We start from the raw sequence: 18,644 nt of genomic DNA, 5'->3' as shown, positions 1-18,644 counted from the left end.
TGTTTTTAGTATGTGCTAAACTGTATAACTGTAATCTTATGGGAACCAGAGAGGGATTTTTTCCCCCTTTTCTTACCTTTATATTTGGAATGCTCCTTTTTAGTTATTTTTTTCAACGAAGCAGATGTGCAATGTATGCTTGGGGTAGAAATAGAGCCCATGCTTTGAGGTTTTGCCAAGTCATTTTGACCTTGGTAAATGTTAAAGTATAGCTTCCCTGGGAGCCCAAGAGCAGGGCCCACAAACATGAAAAGTTGAAAATTTCCTTTATTTTATCAAGGCTGAACTCTCTTCCAAAGTTCAGTCATTGGTTGAAATGCCTATGTAACACATGCCTTGTGGTCTCATTGCCATTTTTTTTTAAAGATTTTATTTCTTTATTCATGAGACAGAAAGAGAGGCAGAAACATAGGCAGAAGAAGAAGCAGGCTCCCTGTGGGGAGCCCAATGCAGCACTTGATCCCAGGACCCCCAGATCATGACCTGTGCCAAAGGCAGACGCTTAAATGAGCCACCCAAGCGCCCCTCATCAACATTTCAAATTGACACTGCTGGTAACCTGAGTCTTTGAGTTTCCCTCCAAGCTTCCTCTACCTGCTCCTCCCTACCTCACAGAATGGCAAATATATTTTTTAGTAATCTGGGCCCATTACAAGAGAAAGAAGTTCATTCATTATATGAAAAAGGTCCTGAGCCAAAAAAAAAAAAAAGGCCCGGGAGAGTGTGCCATTTGTGAAAGGGACCTCCTTGGGAGGATTTTTTTTTTTCCTTTGGGAGGATTTTTAAACTACTATTTTGTCTGCTCCCTAAGAAGAGGATCCGGGAAGGTGGCACCACAAAGGGGAAGTCACCAGGCCAGCCTCGAGTGGAGGGCGAGTTCTGTTCTTTGTATTGATCTCCATCCTGATAAACATTCCTGCCTCCCGAGCCTGAATTTCCCCAGGCACAGAATGGAGGCTCTCGCTCCTCCCCACTGGTGCTAATGAATCAGCTAGGGTTTCTCAGTTGCTTGTGCTCCTTCCCCTGAGAGGAAGACTCCCCCTGAAGACCCGCCTTGCGCTGTGAGTTACAGAGGAGGGAAACCACATTACCCAGAAGGCACCTGAGGCGGCGCAGGCCAAGACAGCCCCGGGCAGGAGTGTTTCCTTCCGCGCACGTGGGCGGGACTTCCGAGTGTTTCCCTGCCGCGGCCATTTCCCTCAGCCGATAGCACTGGGACGGCCTTGACTTGCTGAGGACTGGGCAGGTACCGCTTCTTCGGCCTTTCGTGTGTAGCGAGCCGGCAAGAAGGCTAGGACTCGCCTTCGCGTTCTGTAGGCTTCGTGACCCTGTGTAGCGGGGGTGCCTCTCCCCGGCCGCTCGCCAGGCCACGGCCTCTGCAGCGCCCTCATCCCCGCGGTTGCCACGGGCGGCGCCCCGAGTCGCGGTGCCTGTTACCTCGGGGGCGCTGCCGCTGGACTGCCACCAGTCGCCAAGTCTCCGGGGCACGCGGAGCAGAGGTGGGGCTAGCAGCGACCCCGGCGCTTGACCCCAGGGCCCGCGATGGCGGTGCCGCCGACCGGCCAGGCCCAGGTAAGTGGACGTCGGTTTCAGGGTTGCTGCTGCTCTGCGAGGGCGGAGGCCGGCCTGCAGGGGCCTGGCGTCCAGACTTCCCGCGACGCGTCTCCGCAGTCGTGTGTTGTGGCGTGCGGGGCTGGCGTGCCACCTGACCGACCTCCACGTCTGTGAGGGGGTTGGTCTCTGATTGCTCAGTAAGTTGTGGGAATGAATGATTCTTCTGTCGTTCTTACAGTGAATTCACCGCGACGCTATTCCACCTGACCTCCAGCGGGCGACCTTGGGCGTCAGGGGGGACAGCTTTGCAGACACAGAGAAGTGCATGGACAGAGGCAGACTTCGGTGGTTGTTTAGAGGTCTGGGAGGGCTGAGAAGTTGCTCTGGGTCCTCTCAGCAGCGGAGCCCCGTTGGAAGGGCGAGATCCTGCGGGTAGTTTGCAGGAGGCTCCACTCACCCTTAGCCAACAAACTTTGTGGTCAACTCCCGTGTTATATGTAGCCTTTTGTGCTCCCCCTCCCTGAGGTATCCTGGCTTCAGGGGGAAGTGGTGTCAGAGCTCAGGAAGGAAAAAGATGCCAGTGGTTCATTGTGGCACCTCCCCTTAGCTTGGGAGACCCAGAGGGCATCACTGCCGCCATTTACCCAAGGAGCTGCCACCCCCTCAGATGCCTTACCTGTGAGGAGAGTGATGAGGCTGATGCTCCTCTGTCCATGTTCACAAATATCTTGGGGGTAGATGGAAATGTTTTTAACAACAGAAACTAGGGTAGAAACTTTATAAACTCCTTACTTTAATCACTCTGATTTTGGAGGAGTACGTCGATTACTCTAAGTCTGTGCTAATTTGTGCTAATCTAAATCTCACCTCTGGTTTGTAAGATGCAAGACTTTGGGTGAATTGGTGGAGCACCCTTAGCCTATCATTGACTAGTATGGAGGTGATGAAATGTTTACCTCACAGGCTGTGGAAGAAACAATGAAAATCCCAGAACACGCAGAGCACTGGTATTTTTTGTCTAAATCTCACAACTGTTATTGGTGAAGTGGGAACTATTATTGTATTGATCCAGAAACTGAGGCTCAGAGAAATGAAGTGATGTCTTCAAGGTAACACACCTGGCAGAGTCGGGTTTCAAGAGTTTGGATGCAAGCCACAGGAGACTGACTTAAGAACTGAGAACTTGTAGTCCCTGTAACCAGGATGTGAAACCCTCAGCATGGGGCAGGCAGCTAGCAGGACCACTGAGGCTCAGGTACTGCTGTTGTTACTGATACCGTTACTATCATTATTCACTCACTCCTCTGATGTCCTAGAGCCCTTGCTGTCTGCATCTCCCAGTCCTCACGTCATTTCCATTGTGTTGTGTGGCCTTCCAGTGGCTCCCAGGGAGGAGGCTCCTCCCATACGTTCCTATATTACATCCAGAGCATTGCCCACCTCCCCCTTGAGCCCTGCACAGAGTTTGGCCCTCAGGAGGTACTCGGTGATTCGAGCCTTGATCACTCTGCATCTTTACCAGGGATGTAGAGAGGAGCTGTGATCCCAGCCAACAGCCCCCAGGCCAATGCTGCTACCTCTGTTTGACTTTCCAGGTATCTGTGACCTTTGATGATGTGGCCGTGATATTTACCCAGGAGGAGTGGGGGCAGCTGGACCCGGCCCAGAGGACCCTGTACCAGGAGGTGATGCTGGAAAACTGTGGACTCCTGGTGTCTCTGGGTAAGTCCTCCCGACTCCTCCATGGGGGTCCTGCCACCTCCTTGTCAGAGCACCCTGTGGCTCCAGGCCTGGCTGGTCAAGAAGGCCTCTGGAGCCTTCCCCTGCCTCCTGCCTGCAGCTTCAGTCATTTTCTAGACTTATCTCTTTGTGCCTGCTCTCCTGTGTCTCTTTGGGCAAGAAATGGTTCTTCTTTGGCTCCTAGAAAGTAATGGGAGGAAAGGGGGCTGTTGGCAGAAGCCAAAGCCAGGATTCCAGCTGGGCCCTCTGAGGGGCTGATAGAGGAACTAGGAACCACCATGATTAGGTCCTGGCTTCTGGTCTCTTGTCCTGGCTTCTCTCTCTGGCTCTCTCTGCTCACAGTACTGTACACAGAAAGGTTTTTTCTGCCTCATCAGGTTGTGCCAGGACTGGCCCCCAGATTCCTCGTTTCTGCATCTTTGCATGCTTATGTTCTCTTTCTCTGTCTGCTGCTGGGCTGTGTGGGGTGTCCTTGAGACAGGGATGGCCGCCCGAGCCGGTACTTGTCAGGACCTCCCACCCCAGTGCTTGGTACACACTGGCCTCCGTCTGAGGTTCTTATTTCACATTCCAGAGAGGGAGCTGACTGTGTGAGCCTGATTGGCTCAAGTGTCCTTAGCAGGGCTGTGAGTGATGGGATATTCTCCTAGAAGAGAGTGAGTCAGGCAGGCCTCCAGAAGGCCTTTGCCTTCAGTGCCAACAGGTATTATTCTAAACAACATGATCTCGGTTATGGTGCTTCTTTGTGTTCGTGTGCCTTCGTCATTGTCACTTGTTTCCAGGGCCAAGGTCCTCTGCCACTGCAAGAGAGAAGGTAGAGTACTGCTTCCCAGCACTTGGCAGTTTTGCCCCCAGGACACATTTGGCAATGTTTGCAGCCACTTTGGGTTGTCCTGCCTGGAGTGTAGGTGGTATTGGCATCTAGTGGTTAGAGTCCAAAGGTGCCACACATATCCTTGGATGGACAAGACAGCCCCCTCACTGAAGAATTGTCCCCGCTGCAGAATCCAGAGTGCCATAGTTGAGAAACACCAGCTTAGATGCTTCTCTGCTTGAAGATAATCACCACAAGGCCCTTCAGTTGGAGGGAAAGGAGGGCTGTAATTCCAGAGCTTAGGATGAGACCTGCCTATTTTGGGAGAAATAGAATTACGTCTGTCAGTGAGAAGAGAAAGAGCAAGATTAGGAAAGTTGGATAGGTTAGTATTTCGTAACAAAATGTTTAAGAATAAAGAGGCCCCTCTGTCTTCTGCTGACCTCATCACTCACCTTCAGTGTTTTCCCTGGGCTCACTCTGCCCTGGCCATGCTGGGTGTCTAGTGATTTCCCCACACACGGACCAGCCTCTGGCCTCTGCTTGCTGTTGTGTCTGCCTGGTTGGTGTTCTTGGGCATTTCAGCCACTCACAAGGTTGCCCCTTCTGTGTAAAATGAACACCTCGCCAGCTGTGTCCTGACCACCAGATCTCGTAGAGGCCCCTCCCCGATCCCTCTCACTTTCTCTCATCATCCCGATTATAACTCTCTGTGCCCCTGGTTGTCATCCAGGGATGATGTCATCCCCCAGGGACACTGGGGCAGTGTTGTCACAGGTGGGACAGAGGTGTGCCAGGCACCTAGTGGGAGGAGACCTGGAATGCTGCCAGACATCCTTAAAATGCTCAGGACAGTTTCCTCCCTGCTTTCCTAGCAAAGCATTATCTTGACCGAAGTAATCATGCCCATGTAACCCGAATAGTTACGCCAGGTTGAGAAACTTGTTTCAGAGAGGTAGGAACACTTCATCAACTGGCATTGAGGGACACCCTGACATAATCGTTTCCTGCCTTCTGATTGTTTTTGATGACAAGTCTGGTTTTAGTGCTGAACCTTCTTCACTCCTCCTTCCCTCCAATGGTTGGTACTTTTCCCTTTAAAACAGAGTAGCCTTGAGTTTGCAGCCCTGAATGGGCAGTATGCGCTCACTGGGGCTTAACATTTGTATTCCATTGCCGAGTTTTCGTGGTGACCTGCTACCAAAGGAAGTGACTCAACGTTTCCCATTTACTGGACTGATGCAAGATTTCTTCTTTGAAGAAAATAAGAAAAATTAAATATGGGTCATGTTAGAAAGCAGTTCATAATCATCAGCACAGCTGAGATACCCTGAGCACTGACTAAGCAGGACTGTTTGGGCTTATTGGTGCTCTACTCATTTAAATTCCCACAGTATCCCACCTGTATGAGTTTGCACTTCTAAGATTTTAATTTGTAGAGATGACTTAGGGACAGGCAATACAGGGAGATTAATGCTAGTGTACGTTTTACATATTTGTATGTATGTCTTTAGCGTACGTACATATTTTGTGTGTGTACACACGCACACGCTTGAGCACACCTGTACATACATGCCTGTGTATGTGTGGTAGTTGTATGTATAAGAAAAAAATATTTTTCCTCTACTCGGCAACAGTTCTTGATATCAAAATCTTGTTTTCCACACCATGAGTTGTGACATAACTACCTGGAGTTAGCACAGATCCCACAGGTTGGGGGCTCAGTCTCCTAGGACAGCACCCCCACAGACACCCCCGCACAATCCACTTCAGATGCCAGGTTGTCACCTGTCCTGATCAACTGGCTGTAAATCAGAGATATGACCCCTTCCTCAGGGTTGATAATTTGCTAGGGTGGCTCACAAAACTCAAGAAAGCACTTCAGTATTATCTGTTACTGGGACGCCTGAGTGGCTCAGCGGTTGAGCATCTGCCTTCAGCTCAGGACATGATCCTCGGTCTGGGGATCGAGTTCCGCATCGGGCTCCCTGCAGGGAGTCTGCTTCTCCCTCTGCCTGTGTCTCTGCCTCTCTCTCTCTCTCTGTGTGTGCCTCTCATGAATAAATAAGTAAAATCTTTAAAAAAAAAAAAAGCATATTCCCTGTTTATTTAAAGGATTAAATTCAGAAACGGCTAAATGCAAGAGATGCAAAGGACAAGGTATGTAGAACAGCACACTGAGTTTCCATGGCCTCTTGGCTTGTCACTCTTCTGCCATCTTGATGCGTTAACCAATCTGGCAACCCACTGAAGCACTTTACTTGGGGCTTCTTGTTAAAGCTCCTTACATGGGCCTGACTGATGAACTCATTGGCCATTGATGATTGAACTCCTTCTCCAGCCCTTCTTGCCTCCACAGAAGTTAAGCGATAGAACAGATTTTCTAGCGTTCTAATCACATGATTGCTTTCCCTGGCCCCTCCTCCTCAGGAGTTTTTTAAAAGTCACCTCAGGAACAAAATAGAATTCCTAATGCAAGAAAGCAAAAAGGTCCTGTGTCTAATTTCGTCTTAGGAGAGGCCGTCCATGGACATCTGCTGGGGTTGCAAGTTTTAGCCAGAGGGGGTGGAGTTGTCTTCACCATGAGTTGCCAGTGTGGGACCATGTTGTCTGGTTGTGTGACCATGGTATCCATTGCAAGTTGATGGGGTCCTCAGCTTTTGCCATGTTTGGTTGAAACAGTGTGTTAATGTGAGGTGTGAGTTGGCCAAGAGGCTTCTTATTAAGGCAAGAGAGAGACCCATTTAGGGGTTTGTCATATTGGGATTTGGAAAGGAGTTATTTGAAGCAACCCTTATGTCTTTTACTTAAACCAGGTTTTGGAGGCATGTTTGGGGCATGAAAGTTCTGTGGAATATCTCTTCCCAGAGCCTAGCCTTGCATAATTCGAGAAGTGAAATGTGTGTGTCTTACAGTATTGTCTGCAACTCTGAAGGGAGTAAGGAATACAAGTGCCTTGTATTGTGGCCCTTTTATGTGTAGAGATGTGTGGTTTTGATTTTTGTTTGGGGTGTCTGTGAGACAAGAGAGTCTTAAGAGTTCTTTACCCCAAAGGAGACCATTTTTAGGCAGTGGCTCAACAGTTTATAATGAATTTGGAGATGGGACCATTTGTTCATCAGTGCTAAGATACCCCGCCCCCCCGAAGTTTGGCCCAGTAATGTTTCTTAGATCCATTTTTTATTTAGAACATTCTGGCTAAGAGATAGAAAGCAGCAGCATTCCATTGGTCTCTATCATGTGTGATGGATAGTGGCATCCTTCTTCTGGTTCATGAACTCCTGTAACTGTTCTCTCTGTTAAACTCAGAGGGCTTTCCAGGTAGCCAAAGGGCCTGGAGGAGGGCTGGCCCTCTCCAACACCAAAGCATCTGGCAAGGGACAGAGGATGGGAGAAGCTGCCACCTCCTACAAGTGGAGTTCTGCCAGAGGGCCCAGATTGGGTTCCGTTCTGTCTTACAGAGTCCTCAGTAGCTGTGCTGAGCTCGTGCTGTTAACAATATTTTGAGTAGACCTTAGTCTTTGTTGGCAAGAACCCCATTTAAGGTGGACTGATTTGTAACTAACAGTACCAGTGAGATAAACTTTATAAACGAGCCCCCAAATAATACTAAGTGTAGTATTAGCTGAAACTAAACTATCTCTAATATTAGTATTAGAGATGTTGGATTTGTGTGTCCGTAATGAATGTGTGGAATGAATTTCCTCAGACACGGTTGTCATCGATGTGCCGTCATAGCTGTGCTACTGGAGGAAGGTAGGTGCAGTGAAGATCTTGTCTGCAGAGATCATGTGCAGCGGCAGAGCTGTGGAGCCACGCTCACAGGGCAGCCTGGGGAAGAAGTGTTCACCTTCGGGGTAGAGGCTGGCTGGCTGAGAAGTTGTCCAAACAGGTGCTGAACAGAACAGGGTCAGCCAGATCTGTAAGCCCAGAACAATCACCGGGTTGTTGACTGGATAATGTTATTGATTTATTCATATGGGGTATTGGGTGTGTGGATTGTGTGAACCAGCTCTGGCTGCTTAAACAACAGCTTTATTTTCACGTCATTCTGGAGACTGGAAGTCTCAGACCCAAGGTGCTGGCAGACAGATGATGATCTCTTCCTGGCTGCCACCTTTGTGCTGTGTCCTCACATGGCCTTTCCTCTGGCTTTTAAGGTCACCAGTCCTACCAGATTGGGGCCACATCCCCGTGACCTCATTTAACGTTAATTACCTCCCTACAGGCCCTTTCTCCATGTGTGAGCACATAGTAATGACACCTAGGGGCAGGCACACTCAGTGCAGCAGGAGCCCTCCTGGATGGGCCACCCTGTTAAGATTGTTGGAACCCACTGTGAAGTGCTTTTATTGGCCCCGGGGTTAATAACAGACACAACTAGGCTGTCAAACGGAGAAGTAGTGTGGCAGTCATTCCTTTTTTGATTAGCTTTTATGTGAAGTGTTACTCTCTGGAGTCTCTTTTCCAGCTTCCATTGGGCCTTTCACTATCTTAACTGCTTTTTGTGGGTCCCATTGTACCGAGTCCAATTAAGCACCAAAAATTTACTTAATTGTGTCAGAGCATCCTTGCCCAAAGTGGGGTATTTTAGGACAGTGGTACTCTGAGTAGTGGAAGTATAGGTGAGTCTATAGTTAGAGTGAGACATACCTATTTTTCCCCTGTATTTAGCTACTTTTTCAGTTTGGGCAGAGCAATATTTAAATTTAGCGGAATCTCCAGGTATAACTATGATTTGAGCCCCAGTTTTGATTAAATTTATGAAGTTTTGTCAGTTGGTACAATTTAGCAAATTCTGAAGTTAATTCAGAACCTGTATTGTGGAGTCAGAAAAGTCTGTCAGTGCCGTGTTTTGTTTTGGTGATACAATTTTTTTTGGAATATAAGTTTTGTTATGCTGTACATAGTTATTATATGTAATTTATCATATATGTTTTTAATATATAAATTTTGCATTTCCCATTGGGTCAAATTATAGACAGCGTTTTATTTTATTTATTTTTTGTATATTTTTTTATTGGAGTTAGATTTGCCAACATACAGTATAGCACTCAGTGCTCATCCCGTCAAGTGCCCCCCTCAGTGCCCATCACCCAGTCACCCCATCCCCCCCGCCCATGTCCCCTTCCACTACCCCTTGTTCGTTTCCCAGAGTTAGAGGAGTCTCTCATGTTTTTATAGACAGTGTTTTAGTTCTATGTCTTACTTAGTTCTCTTTTATTTTTTCCTCTCTTTCTAGGAGTTTGTTTTTATTACTATTTTTAAGTCATTAAATAGTTTAGAATGAGTATTATATTTTCTAGACCCGGTATTTCTTTGGTACATAAGTTCTAAAGTAGACCCCCCTCCTTTTTCTCTTGGGGCTTTAGCTTCCTGAAGCCCCATACTGACTTTGTCTCCTGCTGGTGAGAGGAGTGGGGGAGGTCCTGGGGCCTCTGGGCAGCAGCCTCCCTGAGATGGGCCCTGGTCTACAGCATAATTGTTTTTGTCACCTCTCTTGTCTCTGGTCATTTTTCTTTTCTTTGGATATTTACCTGATAAGCTTCTGGCAGTCCCAGGGGCTGGAGCTTACCTCTAGGGCAGCGGTGGTGGTGGCATCAGTATCCTGATTGTGTCAGTTTGGTTTTAAGGAGGAGACGCGTGACATGCCAGTGGGCAGCAGCAGTCAGGAGTCCCCAAACTCATTGGCCAGGGGTTGTAAAGCCTGGAAACATCCTGAGGTATCTTAAGAGGGAGCAGGAACAAGATATTCCATAACGTTTTTCCCTCCATTTTATATTGAACCCCGGGTCTCCACGAATGGGGTCTTTTATTCCTTGCTGGATTGAGAGTCAGACTACAACAGTTAGGTAAGTGACGAATGGGAGATTTGTCCTCGAAGCAATTTAAGCCTGTTGTGCCATGGTGTCTGAGGCGGGTGCCCCATACTCTGTTGGCAGTAGGTCCCTTATATCACAGGGAGCATGACTCCTGATGGCTGAAGGGAGAGCTTACTCCCTTTCCACTGCCTTATCACCAGACCCTGTCCTGAGTGGGTAGCAGATGTGAGCGAGATTTGCTCAGTGACAACTGATAATCTTGGGCTGTGGTTCAGGATCTTCCAGAGCAGCCTTCTGTGGGTCCTGGTGCCTCTACCCTTGACTCCTTACAGAGTGCTGTGTCGTCTTCCCCTGCATCTGTGTTTGGCTACATGTGACAGAGCAGCTCAGTCTTCATCCTGAAGGAAATTTATTATCTCACAATGGTGGGTGATAACCCAGCTGTGGGTTTCTTTACTTCCTCTCTGTGTTCTAGATCTTATAGGCAGGTTCCCTCACAAAAGTCCTGGGATGCTGACAGACTACAGGAGCAGCAGATCCCCTTACTCAGCCATCCTGGAATAAAGCTTTCTAAAGTTGCACACCTCTAACTGTTGGTGATTGAGTTATGCCACTTGCAGGTTGGTAGAGACTGGTTTGTCAACCTTCCTTTAACGCCAGAATCATCTGGGGAGGTTTTAAAATCTACCGATATCCAGGCCTCACCAGAAATTTCCTTTCAGTTGGACATGAACCCGACATCGCAGGAGATGTTGACGCACACATGGTTTGAGACTCACTTACCTGGGTTAATTAGAAAATATTTTCTGGGAGGGGAGGGGGTCATATTCCCTGGGATTCTGTGTGCTGGCAGTCAGAGGGAATAGGTGCTGTCTACACAGCCAGCACTACTGTCTAAAGTCTTTGAATCCCAACACTGGACTTTGTGCCTGTTTCCAGGTGATAGGTTAGTATTTTGTTTGTGTGGATGGGGGTAGCTTCATTCCCGGGTCATATCCACATTCTGAAATCCCAGACTAGATTGAGAGGTTTTATTTCTTTTTCACAAAAATCCTAGTGTCGTCTTTCTTTGTCTGTGAACAGGGTGTCCTGTTCCTAGACCTGAGCTGCTCTACCAGCTGAAGCACGGGCAGGAGCTATGGATGGTGAAGAAGGACCTGTGTCAAAGCACCTATCCAGGTAGGAGCCAAGATGTGGGCAGATGGGAGACCCTGCAGGCTGGAGACTGGGAGGAGACCACCAGCCCTGGTCCCCTGGGGAAGCTTCCTGTTCTGGCCTCTTTGGTGGTTTGGAAGCCATGGAGCCCTTTAACCCAGAGTCAGTGTGCCCACTAAGGGACCATAATGTTGGTTGTTCCTTCCACCTTCCAAGTTTCAGTGAATGGTCCTGCCACTCAAGCAGGTTAGAGGCTGGATACAGCCTCAGAGAATTCCTTACACCTCCACCTCCCTCAGTCCCTCATCCAGCCATTCCCCAGATCCTGTCCGTTTCACATCCTGTACATCTCCTGAATGCATCAGTTGCACTACCTCCATCAGAGCCATCCCCATACTCGACCCACGCTCCCATCTTCTCTCTGGGAGATGCTGCTAGTCTCATAACCTGTCTCTGCATCTGCTTGGTGCCTCTAGTCAGCTCCGTGTCCTGCATGAGCTAGCCCAGGTGCTCAGACTTTGTCCCAGATGCTGACCCAGTCGTGGATGTCTCCGTATATGACCCCTAAGGTGTCAGCAGGTCTTTATGTTGAAAGCACAGTCCGCCACCTCTATTGCTTGATCCTCCACCCCACCACCCTCATTCGGGCTCTCGTGTCTGCAGCTTCCCCTTCCATCTAGCGGGAGGGGTCTTGCTCCTGGCCCTGGCCAGTCCCTTAACCAGAGTCTAGAGCACACCTTTTCAGGAAAATGTTTTCTTCATTTATACTCTTCTTTTTTTTTTTTTTTTTTTTTTTTTAATTTTTATTTATTTATGATTGTCACAGAGAGAGAGAGAGAGAGAGGCAGAGACATAGGCAGAAGGAGAAGTAGGTTCCATGCACCGGGAGCCCGATGTGGGATTCGATCCCGGGTCTCCAGGATCGCGCCCTGAGCCAAAGGCAGGCACTAAACCGCTGCGCCACCCAGGGATCCCTATACTCTTATTTCTTGTGTAATGTAACTTCATCCTTTCTCCACTCAACCCGCATGCTCTTGATTGTAGGGATTTTTTTTGTATCTTCCTTATACTTACCTCATCAGTTAATAGGTGCTGCAGATATAATTTTCTACTTTTCAATATTGTTTTTTCACTCCTTTAAAGTACGTTTTATTGAATAGAGGTCTTATTTCAGTGTAATTTATGCCATTTCTTATATAAATAATGATTTTGTCTTGTATAAAAATCTTGCTTTATCCCCAACATCAAAAAGATACTCTTGAGGGGATTCCTGGGTGGCTCAGAGGTTTAGCTCCTGCTTTGGCCCAGGGCACAATCCTAGAGTCCCAGGATCAAAGCCTGCATCAGCCTCCTGCATGGAGCCTGCTTCTCCCTCTGCCTGTGTCTCTTCCTGTTTCTCTCATTCATAAATGAATGAATGAATGAATGAATGAATGAATATTTAAAAACAAACAAAAAGATACTGGTGTTTATTTTATGCTAATAGTTTTTAAACTTTTGTTTTGTTGAGTAATGATTGACATACATGCAGGTTTCCCCACTATGAGAAAGTAGAGCATTCCTGTTAAACTTCTCATTAGCGGAAATCGCATTAATGTTAGGAGAAATTACCATTAATTTATATGGAAAATGTTCTGACCATTCGTGGACTCTAAATAATTTTTCTTAGAGTTTTCTGATACCTTTCACCATCTTGCTAACATATTCACAAAATAAATTGAGATGAAAGTTCAGATGCTCACACAGTTCAAGTCTGTGGTGGCTTGATGTTGAGTGTAGTTTTGGTGAAAGAGCTGCCCCTGGTGCATGCTGCCTCTAACAACTTGCTGCAAAACAGATAATAATAATAATGCTGAGCATTATTTTTGTTTTTTGTCGTTTTTCATAAAAGTGAAAATCTAATTTCTTTCAGTTGTAAAAACAGGTGCTTATGTAGGTCTAAAATTAAAAAGGAAAAAATTGGTCTTGTGAGAACTGTAATGATTTACTCTCTTCACTCTCTTGCACATCATAACAGCAATGTTAGCTTGTGTTTCTTGTGTTTTATATTACATTCCTAGTACTGGAGTGTAACTAGAAGTTTATACTTTTCAGCTCACTTTTCTCCAACTCCCCTATCTGCCACATTAAATTCTTCATTGATAGAGTTCTTCTTTGATGTCTTTAAGTATAGTATTCTCATTTTCTTGTCTAGATCATGTGTATTTTGTGAGTTTTTTCATCAGTGTGCTCCTCAGGCAAACCAGACTCATTATGTCTAGTCCAGTCCTGCTCACCTCCTGCTTATGAGCCTTGTCCTGGGAGGTCTCACTGTCACTCCCATCAGAACCTTAGGAATTCTGTTCCCTTCTCTCCTACCCATTCCTGAATCCTTATTAGTATCCTCTTCATGTGGTCAGTCCCTTTGTACATTCTGTCTCCTTAGGCTACTCTGCCCTTTGTACTTTGTCTTTTGTAGCAGTTCCTTTTATACCAGTGGAAGTCGTCACATCATGGGCACCTCCTATTGGAAAACTCTTTGATAACTTTCTACACAGTTAGCCAGGCAAGCTCAAGGCTAAGAACACAGAACTCCAAAGACTGTCAGGTCTGCCCAGGTCATCCAAAACCACTGAAATTTCAGAGATTTCCCAAAACTACTCTCAGGTGGAAAAACTCAAAAAACTTCTTAAAGTCTATTAAAGTATATACTCTCAATCATGTTTGTTACAGACAAAGGTACAACTTAGAAGAGGGGCCAGAAGTATTCCAAATAGAAGATTCCCATGTCTTTGGTGACTTGTTACCTGCTGGCTGGCATCCATGTGTGACAATAAGTGCATGGATATTACCAACCCAGGAAATTGGCCAGAGCCTCAGTATCCAGACTTACTGAGCTTTCATTGCATAAGCGTGACTGATTGAATCATTGCCAATGGGACTCTGTCTCTAACCCTTTTTTTCCTTTCTAGAGGTGCAGGTGATATCTCGTGGCTCAAAGCCCCAACTTTCTAATTATACAGTTGGTTTTTCTGATGTGGCCAGACCTTACTCTGAATCATCTTCTTTAATATAAACTGTATAGCCATGATGAGTTATGTGTTGTCATGAATTATCAGATATATTCCTACATGCCCACCGTAAATAACAAAGATGATATATCTATCACTCTGGAAGTATGCAGGGTATAGAAGTTACTTCCTTAGAGCTGGAACAAAGACCAAACTTCTTTTAGGGGAGAATTAATCTTGGATTACTTTCTCTCTTCTATCAGGGCTACATTAGGCCCTTTCCTACTGTTCTTATAGCAGTATCCTTGCCAACAGGAAGTAAAACATACAGCATTATTGTTAGTCTTTCCAGCTGCATCCAGTGTGGAAATGTAGTGGTGTCTCCACTTCAGACCCCTTGTCCTATCACCTAGCTTCTCCTGGGTCTCCCTTTCATGGTATCAGCAGTCCAAGGTTCAGGGCATAAAAAGAAATTGGAATCCTTAGATTCAGAGGTAATAATACATAACAGAGACAGGCACTATTTTCACCTATATTTTTCTCACTGAAATGCTGATTTTGGGTTTTTTTTTCCTATGTTGTCATAACTAACAGGCCATTTTGTGTATTGGGTTTCTTTCAGGTGACAAGGGAAAACCCAAGACCATAGAACTTACCACTTGTGAACCAGCCCTGAATAAGTCCCCTGAGGGGCCCTTATTCCAGGAACTAAAACAGGGAGACCCAGGGAACTTCCAGCTGAGCCAAACCAACGATCAGGGTGGCCCATCAGAAATGCAGGAAGGACACTTGAGACCAGGGTTAGAACCCCAGAGGGAGAAGCTCCCTGAGAAAACAAGCCCTGAACATGATGGTTTAGGGATAGCTGATGGTGTATGTACTGTCCATAACCATGACTCATGTGGATCAGGTAAAGATTCCATGATTCAGGAAGAGGAAAATACGTTTAAGTGCAATGAATGTGGGAAAACTTTTAATAAGAAGCACCTTCTTGCCGGACATGAAAAGATTCACTCTGGAGTAAAGCCCTATGAATGCACTGAGTGTGGGAAAACATTTATTAAGAGCACTCACCTCCTCCAGCACCACATGATCCACACAGGGGAGAGGCCCTACGAGTGCATGGAGTGTGGGAAGGCCTTCAACCGCAAGTCCTACCTTACACAACACCAGCGGATTCACAGTGGAGAGAAGCCTTATAAGTGTAATGAATGTGGAAAGGCCTTCACCCACCGCTCCAATTTTGTCTTGCATAAGAGGAGACACAGTGGAGAGAAATCCTTTGTGTGCAAAGAATGTGGGCAAGTCTTTCGACATAGGCCAGGATTCCTTCGACATCACATCATCCACAGTGCCGAGAATCCCTATGAATGCTTTGAGTGTGGCAAGGTCTTCAAACATAAGTCATACCTTGTGTGGCACCAGCAGACTCACACCGGAGAGAAGCCCTATGAATGCAGTGAGTGTGGGAAAGCCTTCTGTGAGAGTGCAGCCCTCATTCACCACTATGTCATCCACACTGGGGAGAAGCCCTTTGAGTGCCTAGAGTGTGGGAAAGCCTTCAACCACAGGTCCTACCTCAAGAGGCATCAGAGAATTCACACTGGGGAGAAGCCTTTTGTGTGCACTGAATGTGGAAGGGCCTTCACCCACTGCTCTACTTTCATCCTGCATAAAAGGGCCCACACTGGAGAAAAACCCTTTGAGTGCAAAGAGTGTGGGAAAGCCTTTAGCACTAGAAAAGACCTCATTCGACACTTTAGCATCCACACTGGGGAGAAGCCCTTTGAGTGCTCAGAGTGTGGAAAGGCCTTCAACCGCCGCTCAGGGCTCACAAGGCACCAGCGGATTCACAGTGGAGAGAAGCCCTACGAGTGCATGGAATGTGGGAAATCCTTCTGCTGGAGCACAAACCTCATTCGACATGCTATTATCCACACTGGGGAGAAGCCCTATAAGTGCAGTGAGTGTGGAAAAGCCTTTAGTCGCAGCTCCTCCCTCACTCAGCATCAGAGGATTCATACTGGGAGAAAGCCTGTCAGTGCAACGGAAGTGGAAAGAGCCTTCACCAGTGGGCAATCCTCAGTCACCCTACGAGAACTGCTTTTGGGGAAGGACTTCTTGAATGTAACCACTGAGGAGAACCTTTTGCCAGAGAAAACATCAACTACAGCATCTGATCGGACATACCAAAGAGAAACCTCCCAAGTATCTTCACTTTGAGAAGATCTTCCATCCCAGACCATCAGTAGTCCTGTAGAGATGCATTTTAGAGGTTGACCCAGCCCAGAGCCTTACTGTACATCTGAGAATTCATTTGTGAGGGAGAGAGCAGCGTTTATTGTGCACGGAGTAAAACCTTCAGCTACATGTTTCTCCTTAGTTTACACTGCAGTAATACCTCAGGAATTTTTGTTAAAAGAAGGTGGAGATATAGAACAGCAAATGAAATGAAAAACTTTTGAGACTTCTCTGTCAAGCTTATAGCACTTTGTCATGGATTCTTTAGTTTACTTGGGGTCAGGGGATGTTTCAGAGGCAGTGAGCCTTGACCACCCTGTATGTGTCATGTATATACATTCATTGCTGTCCAGTGTCAGAAGAGTTAGACAGTTGCAGACAGGTATTAAAATGATAAGTATACATATAAAAACAGCACATTTTATTGCATTAGTTAAGACTTTAAAGCTTACATATTCAGAAAACAAACTGTTCTTTATATGGTTTTAAACATGAAACAGACTTTTCCAGAATTGTTTTTGATCCAATTTATTTAATTTCTGTAGCTATATGGTAAATCTCAAAATTGGGTAAAGTGATTCCTCTCTCTTTATTCTTATTTAAATTGATTTAGTTTTCTGTAGTTCCTTTGACTTCTCTTATAAATCGTAGGATGCAAAAAATCTTGCATTTTTATAGGAATTGGTTGAAATCTGTAGATCTATTTGTTGAAAAGCAGCATCATGAACACTGAAAAATGATATACACTTCAGTTATTTAAGTAATTCTTGATATTTCACTACTGTTTTATAATTTTTAGCATACAGAGCCTGTACATTTTTGTTAAGAGTTCTATCTAGGGTTTTTTGGTTTTTTTGTTTTTGTTTTGAGTGATGGTGTTGATTTTTACACTTATTTTTCCATATGGTCTTTAGTAGTACACAGAAAGATAATTGTTTTTTGGAGTGATATTTTGGCATCCTGCAACCATACTGAACTCACATTATTTGTAGCCATTTCTTTGGGTAGAATCCTCAGGCTTTTCTGCAAAGATATGTCAGCTGCATAAGAGTCTTACTTTTTTTTCCTTCCTATCTGTATTATGTTACTTTCTTTTCTTACTGCACTAGTGGGCCTTCCAACATGATGTTGAATAGGAGTAATAAGAAAGAATGCCCTTGACTGATCCCTCATATTAGGAGGAAAATGTTCAGGTTTTCATTAGGTAGATATGATGTTAGTTGAAGTATTTTTATCCAAAGTTTTCTTATCAAGTTTAGAAAATTTCCATCTATTCTTAATTTGCTGAGATTTTTGTTATTATGAATGAGTGTTAGATGTTGTCAAATACTTTGCCTCCATCAATTGATGTGATCATCTGATTTCTATAGCCTGTTGATATAATGTATTATATTGACTAGTTTTAAATATTGAACCAGCCTTGCATCCTTGGAATAAATCCCATTTGGTTGAAGTGTATGAATTTTTTTTGCATATCAGATATTAAAACATTCCATTTGATTGTATTTTGTTGAGGAAGTTTTCCTCTAATTTCTTTTTTTTTTTTTTTTTTTTAAGATTTTGTTTATTTATTCGTGAGAGGCAGAGACATAGGCAGAGGGAGAAGCAGGCACCTCACGGGGAGCCCGATGCAGACTCGATCCTGGACCCCTGGGATCATGCCCCGAGCTGAAGGCAGACGCTCAACCACTGTGCCACACAGGCGTCCTTCTAATTTCTTGAATTCAGAATAATTTTGATGTTGGATACATTTGATAGTTTGAACTTTGTCCTGTTCGAGGAATTGTTCTTTCTTTCTTTCTTTCTTTCTTTCTTTCTTTCTTTCTTTCTTTCTTTCTTTCTTTCTTTCTTTCTTCTTTCTCTCTCTCTCTCTCTCTCTCTCTTTCTTTCTTTCTTTCTTTCTTTCTTCATGACAGACACACACACAGAGAAAGAGAGAGAGAGAGGCAGAGATACAGGCAGAGGGAGAAGCAGGCTCCATGCAGGGAGCCCGACACAGGCCTCGATCCTGGGTCTCCAGGATCACAACCCGGGCCAAAGGCGGCGCTAAACCGCTGAGCCACCGGGGCTGTCCAGAATTGTTCCATCTAAATTTTCTGTTTAGTTAATAAACTTGTTTGAAATATTTCCTTATTACCATTTTAATGGGAGCAGTATCTGTACTTATAATATCCCATTTGATTCCTGATTTTGGAAATATGTTCACTCTTTGCTTTATTTTTGCCCATTTTCTTAGGCATTTATCAATCGTACTAATCATTTTGGAGAACTAGCACTTTATTTCATTTATTCTTTTGTTCCCTATTGCTGTTGATAATTTCACTAATT

At 45.5% G+C, this 18,644-nt stretch overlaps 1 protein-coding gene across 1 annotated transcript in view; it reads left to right on the top strand.

Annotated features, from left to right (window-relative positions):
* The first annotated feature begins 1,169 nt into the window (after positions 1–1,169).
* Positions 1,170–18,644, top strand: part of LOC112643665 (uncharacterized) — a 54,341-nt gene continuing 36,866 nt past the window's right edge. Inside the window, exons 1-5 of the mRNA XM_049108476.1 lie at positions 1,170–1,572; positions 2,627–2,809; positions 3,150–3,276; positions 11,014–11,109; positions 14,698–16,293. Of these exons, the coding sequence (XP_048964433.1) occupies positions 2,774–2,809; positions 3,150–3,276; positions 11,014–11,109; positions 14,698–16,293 (1,855 nt within the window). The 5' untranslated portion in view covers positions 1,170–1,572; positions 2,627–2,773. The remainder of the gene's footprint in view (positions 1,573–2,626; positions 2,810–3,149; positions 3,277–11,013; positions 11,110–14,697; positions 16,294–18,644) is intronic.

Source organism: Canis lupus, chromosome 1 (genome assembly GCF_003254725.2).
Source record: "Canis lupus dingo isolate Sandy chromosome 1, ASM325472v2, whole genome shotgun sequence".
Classification (NCBI taxonomy): Eukaryota; Metazoa; Chordata; class Mammalia; order Carnivora; family Canidae; genus Canis; species Canis lupus.
This window is presented reverse-complemented; position numbering and strand designations above follow the sequence as displayed.